This window comes from Capricornis sumatraensis, chromosome 14 (genome assembly GCF_032405125.1).
Source record: "Capricornis sumatraensis isolate serow.1 chromosome 14, serow.2, whole genome shotgun sequence".
Taxonomy (NCBI): domain Eukaryota; kingdom Metazoa; phylum Chordata; class Mammalia; order Artiodactyla; family Bovidae; genus Capricornis; species Capricornis sumatraensis.
The window spans coordinates 75,219,946-75,240,876 of NC_091082.1; the positions used below are offsets into that span (position 1 = coordinate 75,219,946).

At 37.6% G+C, this 20,931-nt stretch overlaps 1 protein-coding gene across 1 annotated transcript in view; it reads left to right on the forward strand.

The window, feature by feature from the left end:
• The window catches only part of PLA2G4A (phospholipase A2 group IVA), a 165,093-nt gene that overhangs the window by 69,941 nt on the left and 74,221 nt on the right, over window positions 1–20,931 (forward strand). The window contains exons 4-7 of the mRNA XM_068985973.1: window positions 1,177–1,325; window positions 2,101–2,214; window positions 14,267–14,304; window positions 17,258–17,399. Of these exons, the coding sequence (XP_068842074.1) occupies window positions 1,177–1,325; window positions 2,101–2,214; window positions 14,267–14,304; window positions 17,258–17,399 (443 nt within the window). The remainder of the gene's footprint in view (window positions 1–1,176; window positions 1,326–2,100; window positions 2,215–14,266; window positions 14,305–17,257; window positions 17,400–20,931) is intronic.

Genomic DNA, 20,931 nt, shown 5'->3' on the forward strand with positions numbered 1-20,931 from the left:
CATTCCTTCCAAAGAAATCCCAAGGCTGATCTCCTTCAGAATGGACTGGTTGGATCTCCTTGCAGTCCAAGGGACCTTCAAGAGTCTTCTCCAACACCACAGTTCAAACGTATCAATTCTTCGGCGCTCAGCCTTCTTCACAGTCCAACTCTCACATCCATACATGACCACTGGAAAAACCATAGCCTTGACTAGGCGGACCTTAGTCGGCAAAGTAATGTCTCTGCTTTTGAATATGCTATCTAGGTTGGTCATAACTTTTCTTCGGGACCTTAAATATTGTAATAGTTGTTAGACTCTGAAGATACAAAGAGGAGTTCCTAACCTCACGTTGTTCACAGTCTTGTAAGAAAAGTGCAGTAGTGTAAGATGAGGATTCAGAGGAGCCACTCAAGAGACAATGATCAGTATTTCCACACACAGGGTCAGTTCCCTTGCTGTGAAATATATATAGAGAGAGGGAGGAAATTTAAACAGTTCATTCCAGTCATTTCTCTCAGTTTAAAATGGTAACCATATCATGTCCTGACTTAGTGGGTTTTTACATCCAACTGAAAAAGCTGTCACTTCCTTGATATACTCACTTCCATCCGATTGAGTACCATAATAAATACAGAAATATGTATTGACTACTATTGTAAATGCCTCCCCTTAGAGTTTTTCAGTGTACAACTTGTACAACCATCCAAGGCAGCCTTATAACCTTAAACAGTATTTATGTCACATTGGCTTTCATTATTTGGTTTGGCAAATAACATAGTTGGGTAATTTTTCTAATACAAACAATCATGATGATCCTGAGCTCATAATCTTGTCATCATTGTAGTCCTAGGATAGAGGTTATGTTGTGGTTAGCTAAATGAGATTGTTATCATTGTCTGTAGTTGGACTGAAATGTTGATTGCAGTGACCATGCCCTCCAGGCAGAGAGAGGAATTCTGAATAGGTCACCTAATAAATGATTCCCTCTCAAAGGACTGTTAGGAAGTACAGGAGCATAATATGTAGAAAGCATGTAACCTACAATGTCCTTCCATTATATATTATTTGGTCTCAGACATTTCAAATATGTAATTGTAGATTCATTGAAAATAACCTGATAACACATGTCAATAAAAACAAATCAGAATTTAATCACATTTTTGCTTCCTTCTCACTTGTGTTTAATGTCTGCAGTTGACACTCCCGACCCCTATGTGGAACTTTTCATCTCTTCAACCCCTGACAGCAGGAAGAGAACAAGACACTTCAATAATGACATAAACCCTGTGTGGAATGAGACCTTTGAATTTATTTTGGATCCTAATCAGGAAAATGTTTTAGAGGTAAGTGAGTCATCGGGGGATAGTGGGTCAATGGGGGTCAAGTGAGTCACTGGGTGGGGGGGTTATCTTCAAGTTGAGCTTGAACGCATCAAATTTTCCCTCTCACTGCCTTCATTCTTCTCAGTTAGGTGGCTGGAGTACAGCTGTACAGTATATGGTAGATGAGCTTCTAGCTGCCACACATCAAGCTATGTGAGTGTCCAAATGCAGAAGTTACGAGGGGCTAGAGTCTTTCATCCTCACCATGTACTTTGCTACAGTCCATGGAGTCATGAGAGTCAGACATGATTTAGTGACTAAACCATGCCAATCAATTGCACTTTGGAGAAAATATTCTTTCTGTTTTAAAAGGGAGGATCCAAGCACAAAGGATAAAATATTGCCGATTAGGACGTCAAAATAAGTTAATTTTCTTAAATTTGAAATAGTTAGCTTTAAAATAAGTTCACATAAATCTTTTCCAATAGTTACATGAGTTTTCTACATTAACTCCTTTCTCATATTCCAAAATAACATTTCCTCTGAGAGGGGAGAAATTTCATTTTTCAAAATGTGATAATGAATAGGTCAATCACAAGAGTGAAAAAGTGAATGATTATGTTAGAAACTCAGACAAGACAAAGTATTACTAGTAGAATATTTAGGATTTCAAATGACTATTAAATATTGCTTGAAGTTTTTCATTTTTTTTTCAAGTGTGGTGGAGATTTTAGATATAATTTCCAAAGATCCCAGAAAAATTTGATATCTGTGCTCTATTTTTTTCTCTCTACAGATCACATTAATGGATGCCAACTATGTTATGGATGAAACTCTTGGGACGACAACGTTTCCCATATCTTCTATGAAAGTTGGAGAGAAGAAACAGGTTCCTTTTATTTTCAATCAAGTAAGCAACACAACAGAATTATTTTTCAACCTTATGTCGGATAAAATCTAGTTAATCTGGAGAGTTGGAGTTTAATGTTTGGAAATCCTTCCCTTCCTTCCTTTCTTTTTTCCTTAGCTGTGCTGCATTTCTCAGATTTCAATAATTTTTTTAAGAATAATAAACCTTTAGAAAAATTATTTACACTGAGCAAACATTAGAGTCTTTTTACAGGAAAGCAACTGGTAGACCAGGATTCAGAAAGCTTGTCAATGCATTAATTTATTCTTGTTGGGTGCAGCTCGGTGTTTTTGTCCCTTCAAATGATTTTCCAAATCTCTCTCCTTTCACCTAAATGTACATATCCCTTAATCTTACCTCCTTTCCTAACAGTTACCATCCTGAATTATCTCTTTGTTCATGAACCTCCATGATAATTACATGTTGTTCATTGGGACTGAATCTTTTAACCTCTGCAAACTAAAATCCCGTAGTCCAGAAATTTAGAATAGTGGTCATGCATGCCTAAGAAATGACTTAAGCCCTGAGGACTACCTGACCAGTTCATGTAATCAGAGGAACCCTGGTGCCTTATGCACACTGCAGTCACGCACTCCCCAGTTATCCCTTTAGCTGCTACAGGAAGCACATCTTCTATATATTTTCTGTCCAGTGCCAAGAGATACACTGGCCACATTTTAAAGTTATTTCATTCATTCCTCTTTCAAATGTTTACTGGAGTCTACCCATCATTGTGTTATGCTCAAGGCTTCTAAAGAAGAATAAGATATAGGAAGTTTTTCCCTCAATTATCTTCACCTGGGGCAGAGGTGAGGTAGAGGTTGGGAAAGCAAATGGATATAGAGAGATAGATGTGGTGAAAAGAAACCACCACATAGCAAGATTAAGTATCAATGAGGCATATACAGAGTGCAGTGCGAAGACAGAATAAAGAAAGATTGTGTTATGAGAGGAGGCCAGGTGTGGATCCGTATCAGTAGGTGATTTTGAGCAGGTCGAACAGTGAACATAGCTGTTAACACTTTGTCATTTGAAGCCGGGTTGTTTGGTGTTTAAATCCTACCTTTGTTTCTTACCATCTGTTTCATCCTGGCAAGATCACTTAGCTTCTCTGAATCTGGATTTACTCACCTGTGAAGTGGAGATCCTTGAGGAGGAAATGGCAACCCATTCCAGTATTCTTGCCTGGAAAATTCAATGCTCAGAGGAGCGTGGTGGGCTACAGTCCATGGGGTCTCAAAGAGTTGGACATGACTGAATGACTGAGCATGCAAAGTGGAGATAATATCTCATAGGAAAATCACTATGATTAAATGAGTTAATTCTATTTATATTTATCTATATAATTTATATGTAATCAATATTACATTTAAATATATTCTGATATAATTATTCAGTTCAGTTCAGTTCAGTCGCTCAGTCGTGTCTGACTCTTTGCAACCACATGAATCACAGCACGCCAGGCCTCCCTGTCCATCACCAATTCCTGGAGTTCACTCAAACTCATGTCCATTGAATCGATGATGCCATCCAGCCATCTCATCCTCTGTCATTCCCTTCTCCTCCTGCCCCCAATCCCTCCTAGCATCAAAGTCTTTTCCAATGAGTCAATTCTTCACATGAGGTGGCCAAAGTACCGGAGTTTTAGCTTCAGCATGATCTCCTTTAGGATGGACTGGTTGGATCTTGTTGCAGTCCAAGGGAGTCTCAAGAGTCTTCTCCAACACCACAGTTCAAAAGCATCAGTTCTTTGGTGCTCAGCTTTCTTCACCATCCAACTCTCATATCCATACATGACTACCGGAAAAACCATATCCTTAACTAGACGGACCTTTGTTGGCAAAGTAATGTCTCTGCTTTTAAATATGCTATCCAGGTTGGTCATAACTTTCCTTCCAAAGAGTAAGCATCTTTTAATTGGCTGCAATCACCATCTACAGTGATTTTGGATCCCCTCAAAATAAAGTGTGACACTGTTTCCACTGTTTCCCCATCTACTTGCCATGAAGTGATGGCACCAGATGCCATGATCTTCGTTTTCTGAATGTTGAGCTTTAAGCCAACTTTTTCACTCTCCTCCTTCACTTTCATGAAGAGGCTTTTAAGTTCCTCTTCACTTTCTGCCATAAGGATGGTGTCGTCGGCATATCTGAGGTTATTGATATTTCTCCTGGCAATCTTGTTTCCAGCTTATGCTTCTTCCAGCCCAGTGTTTCTCATGATGTACTCTGCATATAAGTTATATAAGCAGGGTGACAATATACACCCTTGACGTATTCCTTTTCCTCTTTGGAACCAGTCTGTTGTTTCATGTCCACTTCTAACTGTTGCTTCCTGACCTGCATGCCGGTTTCTCAAGAGACAGGTCAGATGGTCTGGTATTCCATCTCTTTCAGAATTTTCCACAGCTTATTGTGATCCACACAATCAAAGGCTTTGGCATAGTCAATAAAGCAGAAATAGATATTTTTTTGGAACTCTCTTGCTTTTTCATGATCCAGCGGATGTTGGCAATTTGATCTCTGGTTCCTCTGCCTTTTCTAAAACCTGCTTGAACATCTGGAAGTTCATGGTTCATGTACTGCTGAAGCCTGGCTTGGAGAATTTTGAGAATTACTTACATTTACATAATTTTTTATGAAATATGATTATATATTAGTTTATACATTAAGTATATAACACTACATATAAAATGTGCTCATTCGTGTCCAACTCTTTGAGGCCCCATGGACTGTAGCCCGCCAGGCTCCTTTGCCCATGGAATTTTACAGGCAAGAATATTGGAGTGGGGTACCATTTCTTACTCCAGGGGATCTGCCCAACCCAGGTATTGAACCCATGTTTCTTGTATCTCCTGCATTGTCAGGCAGATTATTTACCACTAGAGCCACCTGGGAAGCCCACATATAAAATATATAACAATAATTGAGTATAGAAATATATATAATACTCAGACAGATTCCCTGGGGCTTAGAGGGTAAAGTGTCCACCTGTAATGCGGGAGACCCAGGTTCAATCTCTGAGTCTGGAAGATCCCCTGGAGAAGGAAATGGCAACCCACTCCAGTACTCTTGTCTGGAAAATCCCATGGATGGAAGAGCCTGGGAGGCTGCAGTCCGTGGGGTCACGAAGGGTCAGACGTGACTGAGCGACTTCACTTTACTTCACATAGATTATCCATCCGTACATATAATACTTAGTGCCTCATACATGTGTGTGTGCCTATTAAGCAGTATATAAATGTTTGTAAAGAGCTGAATTTCAGTAGGCAGAGAAGCAGTTATGAGCGTTCTAGTTTCTAGTAGAAACTGCCAAGGCAGGGAGTCTTGAAAAAAGAAAGCAAGCTGAGGCATGACAAGTTACACAGCTTGGCAAGTACATGCTGGTAGGCAGTGGGTAGAGAGTTAGAGGTGGTTAAAGGCTAACATTACCTAGGCATGTTACTAAGGTCAGTTCTCAGCAGACCCTTGTTGAGGGCTTTGTAAGCATGATGGGCCTTTCTGAAATGGAACGTTTTTTCCTGCTCTTCAGTCTGTGACTCAAAGATTGATTTTAAGAGAGGAAACTGTAGGAAAACATGCATTACCTCTCCTGTCATTTCCTATGCTCAGTTGTGTGGCTGCAGGCTCTGAAAAAGACTTTCTGCATTCCTGAATTTTGAGTAGCTTATATAATTATTTTCTTTAACGTGCTTGAAAAAACAGTTGGCCAAGCAACTTTTTTTTCATTACACCATTCTTGAGTCCTTTGTAGTTTCAATCTGAATGAGAGTTCTTTTTTTGTAAATTAATTAATTTATTTCTTAAAATTTATTTCTTTATTTTTGGCAGTGCTGGGTCTTTGTTGCTGCCAGCTAGCTTTTCTGTAGTTGCAGCGAGCAGGGGCTAGTCTCTAATTCTGATGTGCAGGCTTCTCATTGTCGGGGCTTCTCTTGTTGCTGAGCATGGGCTCTGGGAGCGTGGGCTCTCTAGCATGGCCTCAGGAGTTGTGGCACGTAGGCTTGGTTGCTCTGAGGCATATGGAATCTTCCCAGTCCAGGGCTGGAACCTGCACCTGCTGCACTGGAAGCAACGAGTCTCAACCACTGGACCACCAGGGAAAGTCCCTCCATTAACTTATTTCTAGATGCTTTTTAATTCATGAATTTCTATGCACTAGAAAGAATGTCTTGTTTATCATTTGACTATTTTTACCCAGAAGTTTTCAATGCTTCCCATTTACAGATATGGAGAATGATAATGTAATAATTAAAATCTAATGATAATGTAATAATGATATCTAATGAAAATGATAATGTAATAACTAAAAAAGTCTTTTCTATGCATCTTTAAAGTATTTACCAAGCCATAGCTTATTTTTTAATATGAGAATCTGAGTCTTTACAGTGTACCTAAAACTTTGTTTAATATCAGGAAAGCTATCAAAAGTTTCATTTTCAAGGAACTAACAGTCTGTTTGGAGAAGGAGTAAGCATTCATGATAGGCTGATAAGTAATAGAATAAGTAGTCTCATGACGCATCTATTCATTGATTGACTTATTCAACACTGAATGTGTTCCAGGGAATATTCCAGGTGATGGGCAGACAGCAAAGGACATGGTGGATGATGGTTCCCAGGGAGCTTGCATGTTGATGGGGAAAGTAAATAGGCACCAAGAAGCAAAAGGATAATCAACATAACATCAGCCAGTGATAAATGCTATGGGGAAAATAAAATAGAGGGGTGTGATAGAGAACAGTTGGTGGGCAATGGAGTTTATATAGCCAAAAAAGGCCTTTCAAAGGTATTATTGTTTTCTTCAAATTTTCTTATCAAAATTTTCAAGCATATGCAACGTTGAAATATTTTTACATTGGATACCCATATAAATGCTACCTAGATTCTACAATTAACATTTTATTCTATTTGCTTTTCACATCTCTTTCTATCTGTCCATCCATCAAACCATCTTGATACATACTTACGTATGTATGTGTATATATATATATTTTGTGGCTATAATAAGGCTTGTGAGATCTTATTTCCCTGACTGGGGATCAAATCCAGCCTTTTACAGTGAAACTATGGTGTCCTAACCACTGAGCATACAGGAAAGTCTCCATCTTGATACATTTGAAAACAAACTGCAGGTCAAGAGGGATGGGACATCCTTCAATTGAAAAATAAATAAATTTCTAATTAAAAAATAAAACAGACTGCAGACAACAGCCTGTTTCCTCCCTAAACACACTTCAGCACATCAGCAACTAGAGTTCAGGATTTATGAATTATAATTGCAAGTACCAAATAAATCATGTAGACAATGTAGACAGTGAGAATTATTCATCCATTTATACATTTTGCAAATAACAATGGAGCACCTACTGTGTGAACAGTCTTTAGGCACTACCTATTCAGCAATACACAAACAAACAGGAATCCTTCCCCTCCTGGAACTCATATTCTATTGGATTGGCCAAAAAGTTTGTTTAGGTTAGTCCCGTAACAGTGTACAGAAAACCCAAATGAACTTTTTGCCTAACCCAATACCTAGTAAGATAAATAAGTAAAGGGTACTTATGTTGGATAGAGAGCTAAATAAATCAAGGAAGGAGGAGAGGGGAGTAGGCATATGTCTGTGAAGAGGGTTGCAAAGGCAGTTTCAAAACTGTGACTAAGAACAGCATCTGTGATGCTATCTGAAGGCAGAAGGCGCTCGGGGTGGGAAGGTCTTGAAGCAGAAGTTTGCCTGACTTGTTGAGAACAGCGAGAGGGAGAGCATGGCTGGAGCACAGAGTCGCGGGGAGGGTGGCCGGCCGGAAACGAGGACGGACCTGTGGCCGCAGTGGACCCTTATGGGTCAATGGTGGGGGCTTGCTCTTAAGGGAAGGATGCGGTTGGGTCACTGAAAGGTCAGAAGGCCGTTCTGGTGGAGAGAAGAGCCCTGGGCCTTTGCTCACAGTTCCAGGACTAGAAAGGACAAGCATGTTCAGGAAGTGGCGTCTAGACGAGTGCTGGTGGAGGTCAGGGGGTGGGGTGGGCAGAGCATTCATGTGTGAAGGAAGAATAGGTACGTGGAGATCAAACCTTAGCAGGGCTCAAATTCAAGATGAAATTTGAGTATTATCTTACTGATATCAGTGAGTCATGGAAGGTTTATGACCAAGTCATGGGGGAGTTTAGAGCAAACAGGATTTGGCTTTTTCCTCAGAAGTATTACTAAGTCAAAAGTTGGTAGGTAAAGATATAGAATGTTTGATATTGAGAACCAGAAGGTTCATACAGCTTTAACAGACTAGCTCTGTTGAAAGTGGCAGGTATAGATGTGAGGAATACAGGGTGACATGAGCAAACAATAAGTGTGGCATTAGCTTTAATGTGTCAGGAAACGGAGAATGGAATGGGTCAGTGACAGTGAGAATCAACTGAAGCTGGAAAGCTGGAAGTTTCCCAGCTTTTCCTGAGGCTATGATTTATCATTCAATTCAATTTTAGAACGCTCTCTCTCTCTCTCTTTTTTTTTTTTTTTTTTTGAGGATAAAACCAATTTGAGCCCACAGTTTTGTTTCCCAGCTACCACTCATAAAATCTGGGTTAGGCTGTGTTTGTTGGAATCATAAGTTTGGAGACAGTCAGAGTTGTCTTGCGAGCGAGACTGGTGAGACGTGCAGCTTTTCAGACCCTAGGCTCAGAGTCAGACAGACAGCCGTCTGGGTTGGAATCATGATTTGGCTACTTATTCACTGTGTGATGTTGGATGATTTTTTTTTTTTCTTTTAGCCATGCATTTCTATTTGTGAAACAGAGTTATATGTAGTACCTACCTCTAAAGGTTGTGGTTATGGGTAAATGAGTTAATAGATGGAAAGTTTTAGAGCAGTGCCTGGCTCACTAAGCACCAAATAAATATTAAATATTCTCATTATAATTATACTGGCTGGATTGAAGTATTTGTCAAGTGCTTCATGAACCTGACTTAACTATTACACTTGCTGATTTTACTTACTGACCGAAATGAACTTCTTTATATACAGGTAGAGACTGTACATTTAGTGATCATTGTTTCAACCCAGTTCAGAATCAAAAATGCTCTAGTCACCCATTACTGAATATATCAAGTGTGACATTTGTTGCAGTATCCAATTTTTAAGTGGAAAGATAGGGTTTCTTCTGAGTTTAATATGTTTTGTGTAAGCAAAATCACCCACTTCAAGAAAATCATGAACATGCTAAGGTTTTGAAGTTAAATGGGTAAAAATTACACTTTCTTAATTCTCTAGATGAATTTTTATCTTGTCCAATACTCTGAGGAATGTAGTCTTGGATTTCCCACTGTATGGTGTTTCAATTGGACATATTTATTTAGAAGTTAGTGTTATTGTTTTAAAATAGCCATATCTCATGGTTTCTGTGGTATCTTAACTTTGACTGAATGTTTCCTTTGGTTATTGTGCATTCCTGATTGTGACTTGAAAATGAATGCGAGAGTCCTATAGAAAAGATAGTGACAAAATTAAGAAAAGGTAGTTTTGATGGTGAGTTAGTATCAGAATGATTGCATTGGAAAACTATGTATTGATATGTGAAGGCAAAGACTATGATTTAGCACAGTGAGTGAGACAGAGCAGACTTTGGAGGGAAAGCAAGAGAAATATATAATTTTGTGGGAATTTGGGAGATCTTCAGCTAAGATGTGAATGCCATTGTATTAACACAGGGCAGAGTTCAGACAAAGGTCAAACAATTCCTGACTTTATGAGAGAACGCATTTGTATTTTGGCGTCCTAGCAATGAAAACTTGCATGAATCTATTTTGATACTTCTACAATTTATAACTTTTAAACGTCAGGGCATCTGAGAGTGCCCTTGCATCCTTGGGGTCCTCTTCTGGACCAAAGCTCCATCAAGGACTAGAACACTTTCAGTTACTTATCTGACCTGACAGGCATCAGATACTTTCCTTTTTGAAGGAATGGATAAATGAATGTGGGAAATTCAGGAAACCTGGAAAGTGCTCAGATGAGCATAATGAAAGTAAATGAAGTTTAAAAAAGAGAAAAACTTAAGAGCATGAGAGATTCCCATTTGAAAAAGAGATAGTATTTTGGTTTCATAGTAGTGCTATAAGAAGTCTGATTTATTGTATGATAGCTGATGGTTACACAGTTCTTTCTGAATTTCCAATCTCCATGCTTAAAAAAAAAAGGGACTTTATGGAAAAAGAGACTGTTGTCAAATGTAAACAGGGAAACTGTGATAAAGTGAAACATGGCTACAGAAATAATAGTGTATTTTTTTGTCTTTCAAATTTTTTAAGACTGCCTGAGATATTTTGGGGGGTACAACTGCCCTGAATTCTTGGGTAATAGATTATATGATTCCTGGTAGTGAATGCAAATTTAATTTTATTAAGAAGCTATATTTGTTAGCAAGACTTACTGTGGTGATCCTACTGCAATATATACAGGCACCAAATCATTGTTATGTACCTGAAACTAATATAATGGTATATGGAATTACATCTCAATTAAAAAAATGTTAGTTTGCAGTGATATCAAAAAGTCATATGTATTTAAAAAGATGATTTTAGCAGCATATCATTCAATTTTAAACATGCAAACTTTATTTAGATGTGACTTGTATTGGTGATATTATAATTTCCCCTCTGTACCTGGATTGCCTGCTTTTCTACATCCACATCCGATTCCTTCTTCATAGGATGAAGTTACAGTTTATGTAGACATGATTATTTGTAAAAATGACCCTTATTTGTTGATATAATTTTTTTGTTATCTTGCATAGGTCAGGTAACTGCAGATAAAGTAGAAAATATCATGTAATTCTCCTGAAAGATGTAATGATTATTGAGTCAACATGGTGATAAGCTGCTCTTTGTTTCTAACAAGGTGGGGAATGGGTAGATTGACTTAGGAGGGATCAGAATTCAAAATCAGTTTTATTGAAAGTAAAGTTTGTAAATACTGGAGTGTTATAATAAGTGATGGCATGGCATATTTGAAGAGCTCTTTACTAATACGATAGATTTTCAAGTTACAATTTATTTGACTGTGTGCATCTTTTGGAAATAATTCTAAAGGACTTTCTTAATCCTGGGCACCGTGCTTATTTTATTCACTTTATTATTTCAAAATAACCCTGGGAAGTTTGCAAGAGAATTAGTCGGTTAGATACTTTAAAAGTTATTTTTAAGTCTGAAATGGCTTTAGAAAAGTAGTTTCTCACCTATAGTTCCCCTCCCCTGCTTGCCCCAACTGAACATCTTCCATTATAAGCATCTAAAACTGTTTTACACTGTGAAATTCAAAGAAGAGATTGTTGTTTATCCCTAGAGCATGCAGTGGGTATAGCCTGCTTTTTATATTAGTAATTCCTAGAAGAGGTGGACTTCTCATTGTCCTGGCTAAGTGTATTTTGGGGTTGAGGAGCCCAGGGAGATTTGACCACCTTTCCTTTTAATAGCCTTGATAATGCAAGCAACCAGGAAGAGGGTGATGCGGAACTGCTTCATGCGATGTGTGGGAAGGAGTTTTCAATAGTTGTTTAATGCCTCACAGGAAGTACATATTTTTGTGGCTGTTTTATCTGTAATGATACGTTCCAGGTGAAAGATGCAGAGAGATTGTGAATGTCCATCTTCATAGCATGTCTGAACACAGAGCATCAAGAAGGAGAATTTAAAATTTCCTCCAGGTTGTGGGTGGTCCTCTGGGGCAACAGATGGAAGTAAAGACCCGAATCCACATGACAAGAACCATGGCAGCACCTTCTATAATACTCCAAATTTCAGAAAAATCATGTCTTCTCTTCTCTCCGCCTGCCTTCATTTAAAGAGTCTTATCAGCCTGTCTAGGATCACGAGTGTCTTAGCCAAGAAATGTTGCATTTGGATGTAGAAGGGACATTCTCATGGAGAAAACAAATATGACCCTAAACATAGCAGTTAATTTTCTTTTTATTATTGTTGGGACAAGTAGGCATTAGATATATTCAGGCATCAGATGTTTTTAAATGTAAAATACTTAGAGAGCTACCAGTTGAGAAGCCAGCTTTTTCCCACTTTCTGTCATGAGGTGGCATATTGAAACGGGAAGCCCATTCCAACTTAGAATTTTTCCATGAGTTAGAAAACTCCATATTATAATCTTGTTCTTTTAATTTCCATTCTTTCTTGGGGCTTTTGCCTTTTGTAGATAAAAACAGTAAATCTAATCTCATTTTAATACCAGTTTTCATGTATTTTATTTTTTTAACAAGCAGACCGTGTTTTATCCACTTGTTTTTCTTACTGAATATCCAAAAAAGTAACCTCACTCAATGTAAAATGTTTTCCAAGCCCCTCTTTGGAAATGATTCCATTTGAAATGTGGAAATGGAACTGTGCTGAAATGTGGTCTGAGCAGTGATTTCCTTGATAGAATGTGCAGCAATTACACAAATTGTTTAGAAGCCAATCACCTTTTTGACTTAAAACTGAACTATAATTTATCTAGGCATGAATAATTCCATTTGTACTGGGATTCTTGATTATTTTATCAACTTCAAAGTAATACTGAATATTCATAGAATTCCTAATGAGAACTGCTGTGTGGGTGGGACCAGCCTATGATTTTTTCCTCTAGTAGCAGTGAAATATTTCTTGACAGGAAATGATGCCTTATATCCTCCTCTTCCACGCACACATGCACAGTAATTCAACAGATACTTATTGATTGTGTGTTTATGCCAAACACTGTGCAATGAACTTGTAATAGAGACCTACTTAAGACAGAGCTTACAGTCTAGTGGGAGAGGCAAATTTTTATACAGATAATTTCCATGCCTTTTTCTTACTCATAAAATTCGGTACTGAGAATTATCCATGAGATTATTTTAACATTTGGAAAGCTCCATCTAGTTTGTTTTATTCCATCTCCTGAAACCAAAAAAAGAAAAAGTCAATAATCTGCAGCATTTTACGCTGGCTCAAAAAATATCCTCTTCCCACGTTAAGAGGCATATCCTAGTTCTGTTCTATTTGAAGGTATTCAACACATTCATTCAAACTATTTTCTTAAAATAACTGATGTAATAAAAATAATAGCACCATCTTACAATTGTGCAGCAAACTTTGAAACATGTTCTCATTTGGTTTTTTTAACAATCTAAAGTTACATAGTTTATCACTAATGGCTGGCATAATATTGAGAAGGTCTTTCTATACAATATATTTATAGTCTCTGGAAAGACATTTTTTAATACCCCATTTCTCTGTGGATGTTAGTCATTCATTAAACCCAAATTGGCCTGTTGGAAGGATAGAGTCCTCCCATAAGTTTGGTTGGTTCACACAGTATTGAAAAAATAAAAACTTGAGCCCCACATCCCATTTCAGATGTTTCTTACACTGACCACAGTTGGCTGGCCCCTAGGTCTTGCTGTCCACTTTGGACAGGTATTCTGTTTCTGGTTTACTACAGCGTACATTTGTCACAAATGCGCAAATGTGACTTTTCATCCAGGTTTTCTTTAACTTTGGCCCCTGATTTTGAGGCCTGGGGATAGCCCCTAAATAATGGTACACATCTCTGTAGTTTTAAATCTTAGGAAATTTTTATGATTTTTGAAAAATTATTTTTAAATGCACTGCTTTTTTTTTGATGAAAGAGGATAATAACTCTATCAAGGCAATTCTTATGCTTGTTAAAATCATGTATAAGACTTCTCTGGTGGTCCAGTGGTAAAGACCCTGCCTTTCCACTGTAGGGACGAGGGATCATGCCCTACAGTGGGATCCTGTTCAGGGAACTGTGATCCCACATACCCCATGGCACAGCCAAAAAGTAAGAGAAAAAAATGACTATAAAGTAGGCCTATCTCATGAAAAAAACAGCAAAAAATTATTTATTGAAATATACCTGTAATTTAGGATCTTAATAGTGCTATGGTACTTTTATTTTTACTATAGTTTTAGGTTAAAAGTCATCTGTCACTTAAAAATTATTTTGACTTTGTTTGCATTATAAATAACACACATCCATTTTATGACCTAACTAACTAATTTATCTGTTCTAGGTCACTGAAATGATTCTGGAAATGTCTCTTGAAGTTTGGTAAGTGCATTTATTTCATTGGATAGAAAATATTGTGAGTGATCCACAGATTTTAATTGTTAAAAATTATGCTTTTAATATATGAAGTAATTCTGATAGCTTTGAGTATCAAAAATGCGCACTAAATGTAATTTGCTTTTCTTTAGCTCTCTCCTAATAGCTACAGCATTAAAAAAAAAAAAACACCAAAAACTAATATTCTTTGCTTAAGTTTCCAGTAATTTAGTGGTTAAATCATAATTGTCAGAAGAAGAGCCTTTAGAAAGGGCCCTCCATCAAGTTAAATATATATTCCCATAGAAATAAATACAGCTATTGAAGCTGATTTTTCATGGTTGATTCAGATGGATATTAAAAACCATGAAAGTGAACATACACAGAAAACTGTAAGAGGAAACACTGAAAATTGAGACTGCCTTTGTTCATAAAGATCAGCCGGAAAACAAATGATGAAGTTCCGCGATATGTGTTGTGCTTTCAAAGTGGCCTCCAATAATGAATGTTGGAAATCCAATTTATTCATTTTCAAATGGTGAGCCTTAGGGGAGTCAGGCCTGCCTTGAGAATAAGTTCATCTCTGATCTAAGACTGAGGTCAATGAATGCTGCCTTCTTCAAGCTCTCTGCATCTCTTTGAAGTGGGTTTTTACCAAAGTTACTAATACACACTTTATTTACATGGACACCACAGAATTAGTGTAACATTTTATATCGTATAATTTGCTAAATGAATGAGTATGGATACATTGACATTGGGTTTATATATTTTTCTTATTTTGATCCCTGGATAATGTTGATTCAACTTACAAAACTATTACATAAGTTACTGCTGCCCTTCAGTAAATAATCAGGATGTATCAAAGGACAGCTTTTTTACTTCTGTTATTTTGCATTATATCTATTCTCACTTGTAAGTGATATATTTTGGCATGAGATTAGAAATATTTTTGTTACTTGACTATGAAAGTAATGCTATTCATTTTAATGGGAAATGGTCTCCATTGGTGTAATTAATACACTATTAGCTTTAGCAAAGCAGAATTATCAAAAATAATGTAGGAAAAAAACCGCAGCTAAACAGTATACATAGGTCTAGAAGCAATTTACTATAGCGGACTCGATGGTCGTGAGTCTGAGTGAACTCCGGGAGATGGTGATGGACAGGGAGGCCTGGCGTGCTGCGATTCATGGGGCTGCAAAGAGTCGGACACGACTGAGCGACTGAACTGAACTGAACTGAACTGAAAGTTTAATTAAACTCTAGTTTTACGTGTTAATTTGTCTTGATTCTAAAATGAAATGCTCTTTAAAGAAAAATTCAATTTTTATGGAATGTCTTCAATTAAATAAAAAATAAAATCAGGAAAGAAATGAATTAGAGAGCTTAAAGATGGTACAGAAGATATGAACCATACCTCTGTTACTATATTTGCCAAATTACTACCTTATGACCCAGCAATCCCACTGCTGGGCATACACACCAAGGAAACCAGAATTGAAAGAGACACATGTACCCCAATGTTCATCGCAGCACTGTTTATAATAGCCAGGACATGGAAACAACCTAGATGTCCATCAGCAGATGAATGGATAAGAAAGCTGTGGTACATGTACACAATGGAGTATTACTCAGCCATTAAAAAAAATTCATTTGAATCAGTTCTGATGAGATGGATGAAACTGGAGCCAATTATACAGAGTGAAGTAAGCCAGAAAGAAAAACACCAATACAGTATACTAACACATATATATGGAATTTAGAAAGATAGCAATGACGACCCTGTATGCAAGACAGGAAAAAAGACACAGCGGTGTATAACGGACTTTTGGACTCAGAGGGAGAGGGAGAGGGTGGGATGATTTGGGAGAATGGCATTCTATCATGTATACTATCATGTAAGAATTGAATCGCCAGTCTATGTCTGACGCAGGATACAGCATGCTTGGGGCTGGTGCATGGGGATGACCCACAGAGATGTTATGGGGAGGGAGGTGGGAGGGGGGTTCATGTTTGGGAACACATGTAAGAATTAAAGATTTTAAAATTAAATAAAAAAAAAAGCAAAAAAAAAAACAAAACAAAATGTTTTGAATTTTCTTTTACATATTTTCATACTGATATCTTCTAAACATCTATGTTCATTGGTTTACTTGTAGATCTTTAAAAAATCATGCTTCTTGTGCTTAATGTAAAATAATGATCAGTATAGTATGTTACAAGGAACGTGAGTTGTAGAATGAGAAGTCCTGGATTTAAGTATCTGCTTGCTAATGGTTGAAATATTTCTAATCACTTTTTAACTTATTTGTAAAATAAAAGTACTTTATAAGTATATCTGTTGTGACAATTTAATGAGATATTCTTTCTAAAGAGCATGTCTTACCAGAAACTTTTCCACGTTTGTGGTAATACTGCTTATAGTAGTTAAAAAAATGGACATAACACCAATACTTATGGATACATAAATTGTGTAATAATCACATAATGAAAATGCCTCAGAGTAGTAAAGATATTTGAATTAATTCTACTTATAAACACAAATGAATCCTCAAAAAAAGTTCAATGGAGAAAGTGATTTGCAGAATACATCTGGTTGATAGCATTTACACAAAATATTAAAAACTTATAAAATGACTTTATATTATTTAGACCTAAATGTATAATTTAAAATTATAAATAAGTACATCAGAAAAAGAAAGAGCAAGTTTAAAGTAGTGGTTACCTGTGAGGAACAGAAGAGGAGATAAAACTGAGGACTGTCCCTTGGATGTTTCTGTGATAAGATGCAGTGGCATCGTTTTATAATTTCATTTCAGATCCCCTCCTAGGAAACGGCTTGAGGGAAGAAGTGAGAACGTATCAGTGTAGTTACGCGGGCTTGTGGGAACTGGATGATGTATAACAAGGCTATAGACTTGAGGACATTAGTTCATTATCTCTGTTTTATATGCAGTTCATCCCCAGACCTCCGATTTAGTATGGCTCTGTGTGACCAGGAGAAAGCTTTCAGACAACAGAGAAAGGAAAACATAAAGGAAAACATGAAGAAACTGCTGGGCCCAAAGAATAGTGAAGGCTTGCATTCTACACGTGATGTGAGTTGGAAATTTTTCAAAATGGTTTTGCAATTTAATAACAATTTTGTTTGTGCTTTCTCTCAAATTGCTCTCAAATGTGAAGATATTGAGACTGAGTATTATTTCTCTCTCTTTCTAAGGTAAGGTGAGTGTTTCATAAATGGAAACTCTTTGAGGAAGATCATTACAAGGACTGCCCATATTTGTTAGTATTTATCAGATGTAATTTTTAAAAGAGGCATAGGCATACTGATGCACAAACAAGATGTTCATTTCATTTGTAGGAAAAGTTTAACCTGTAAACGGGTCATTGAATTCATTTTAATACAAACTAAGATTAAATAATTGTCGAAATTATCATTACCGAGCCAGAACAAAATGTTATGAATCTTAATGACAACAACAAACAAAATTTTTTTCTTAAAAGACATGAATAAAGGAGATAAAAGGAAATGTTTCAAATTATTACCGTTTCATATCAGGGAGTGAAAAGATATCCAAAGTTGACCAGGTAGTTAAAACAATGATCTCCACATGTGAATATTTTTCATGATTCTAATTATAAAGAGATGTTAAAATTTAAAAAGTTTGTCAACGAATATTGAAAGTACAATCCTTCAATTGTACTTTAACTCCTTTTTCTTCCCTTAAATTCCAGCAAAGTAAATGGCATTTGTTTTATTCAGTAACGTATTATATAATCCAGTTTTTGTCTGTTTATCGACTTACCCCTCCTCTGATTTATGTATGTATGTATGTATCTACCTGCCTACTCACCTATCTACCTATCCATCCGTCCATCTACCCATCCATCCATCTATTGGTCTATTCTTCTTTCTGAAATCTACAAAATAAATTTCTCCCATGGTTAGTAATTCTGTAATATATACTTTAAAGTAGCTAAGGGTAGATATTAAAAGTTTTTATCACAAGAAAAAAATTTATAACTATGTATAGGGATGAATATTAGCTAGACTTATTATGGTGATAATTTCACAATCTATACAAATAACAAATCATTATGTTGTACACCTAAAGCAGTTATAAGATATGTCAATCATACCTCAATGAAACAACATTTAAAAAAGGGCTGTAGTAATGCTCATCAAATGATAATAATGGAATTTCTTCTTAATGGCATATCAGGTAATACTTTTTACTTATTGCTTTGAGCTTTTCTGTTCATTGAATATTTTAGATGAATATACTTTACTTTTAGAAAGATATTAAATGCATGAAAGTGAAAGTTGCTCAGTTGTGTCTGACTCTTTGAAACCCCATGGACTGTATAGTCCGTGGAATTCTCCATGCCAGAATACTGGAGTGGGTAGCCTTTCCCTTCTCCAGCGGATCTTCCCAACCCAGGGACCCAACCCAGGTCTCCTGCATTGCAGGTGGATTCTTTACCAGCTGAACAACAAGGGAAGCCCAAGAATACTGGAGTAAGTAGCTTTTTCCTTCTCCAGGGGACCTTCCTGACCCAGGTATCGAACTGGGGTCTCCTGCATTGCAGGCGGATTCTTTACCAACTGAGCTATTAGGAAAGCCCCTATTAAATGCATAAATCAATATATATCTATAAGCATGCATATTTATCCCCATGCATGTACTCATAGATCAGATATTCAAGATTATTGTAAATTAAGGACCAAATGCAATTGGAAATGAGAGAGAAATTCTGAATAAGGGGACCAGATGTGTACCTGTTCCATATGTGATGACAGAGTATCTACCTGTGTTTCTAGGTGAGTACCGAGGTCAAAAGCCAGTCTGCTGATGCTGAAATGGCTTTGCTATGTTAGGAGCAAACTGTAAGATAAGATGCTGCTGATTGGCAGTTTTTGCTAAAAGGAAGCTTGGAGGAGGAGCAAAACCTCCACGAATGTTTCTGTTTAAGAAAAAGTGAGAGACTTCTCTTCAGTCCTTCATCTTGTGGTTGACTATTGTCTCAGTTAGTGTGACTTCCCTGGTGGCTCAGACGGTAAAGCATCCATCTACAATGCGGGAGACCTGGGTTCGATCCCTGGGTTGGGCAGATCCCCTCGAGAAGGAAATGGCAACAAAATCCCACAGATGGAGGAGCCTAGTAGGCTACAGTCCATGGGGTTGCAAAGAGTCAGACACAACTGAGTGACTTCACTTTTTTCACTTTTCATTGCCTCAGTTAATAAGTCCTTGAAGACACATCCTTGAGTACTTATTACTCAGGAGTTTCTGGTTTCCTGGGATGTCTTTATGATCTTGTTTTCTACCTTTTTTCAGCAGTTCTACACCTTCTTTTTGTCCCCAGCCTTGTCCGACACTGTTATATCCTTGGAGCAGAGAAATGGTATTTCAAGTTATTTTTCTTTTCTGCCATTTGTCATTCATTGAGACATTGTGCTAGGAACTGAAGGTGAACAAAGCTGAAACGGTTGATACCAGTCACTTTCCTTGGTGAGGTTTAAAGCCTCGCTGGAGAGAAAGACATTTAAGCAGAAAAAAAGTGATGGAAATGGGTATCTCTGTTAATTCATGGCTCTCAGCTTCATTTGGGAGACCCTTTCTGGCTGTCTCAGTGCTTCCTCACCTTGCTGCTTTCCATTTATTTGCAAATGGAATGAGAATGTTTCTTATTCCCAGCCGCTTATCCACCCTCTGGCTCCCTCACAATGGATAGACTTGCCTGCTAATCTGGGAAATTAAAAGTCATGAGATGATAAATCTTTCATTTCTTGCCAGAGGATTGACATATTCCATAGCCCAGGCTTAGCCTTTGCCACTTCCATCTGAGTTCAGTAGAAGAAACCACACCTTTTCTTTCCAATTCAGTCACCTCACAGCACAGATAGGGATTGCAAACCCCGATTAGGAATCCCAACATAGCACCTTTCCAGTCCTCGCAGGACCACTCCCCACCTCTGTTGTTGGCCTCAACCTCTGCGTGAACTTTTCCTATAAAAACATAACCATGCTCTAAACTCTGATACATTTAGGAAAAAAAAAACCAAAACAGAACCATAAAAATCCCCCTGGAACGGACATTCCCTTCTCTTTTCTGCTCTGCTTCTCTCCTTATCTTCACAAAATTTCCCAGTTTCCTACACAACCTCATTCTACTTCCTTGCTTCCCTCAGGCATCTGCCCTCATGACTCTACTGCAGCTGTGCCACTGTCCCCAGTACCAAGGAACACGTGCAAAAGGACCTTCTGGCCCTGCCTTACACCTGATTCGATAGCTGCAAATGACTCATGTTTTCTGCTATTTGAAACACTCACTCTCCTTCACTTACTGTCTTCTCTCTTTTTTAAAAATTAGTTTTTGTCGGAGCATAGACGCTTTACAGTGTCGTGTTAGTGTCTGCTGTACAGCAAAATGAGTCAGCCATACATACACATCTCTTCCCTCCCTTTGGGGCTTCCTTCCCATTCAGGTCATCACAGCGCGTTAAGCAGAGTTCCCTCTGCTCTCTGGGCTTCCCTGCTGGCTCAGATGGTAAAGAATCTGCCTGCCATGCAGGAGACCCTGGTTCCGCTCAGTAGGTTCTCATTCAGTTCAGTTCAGTTCAGT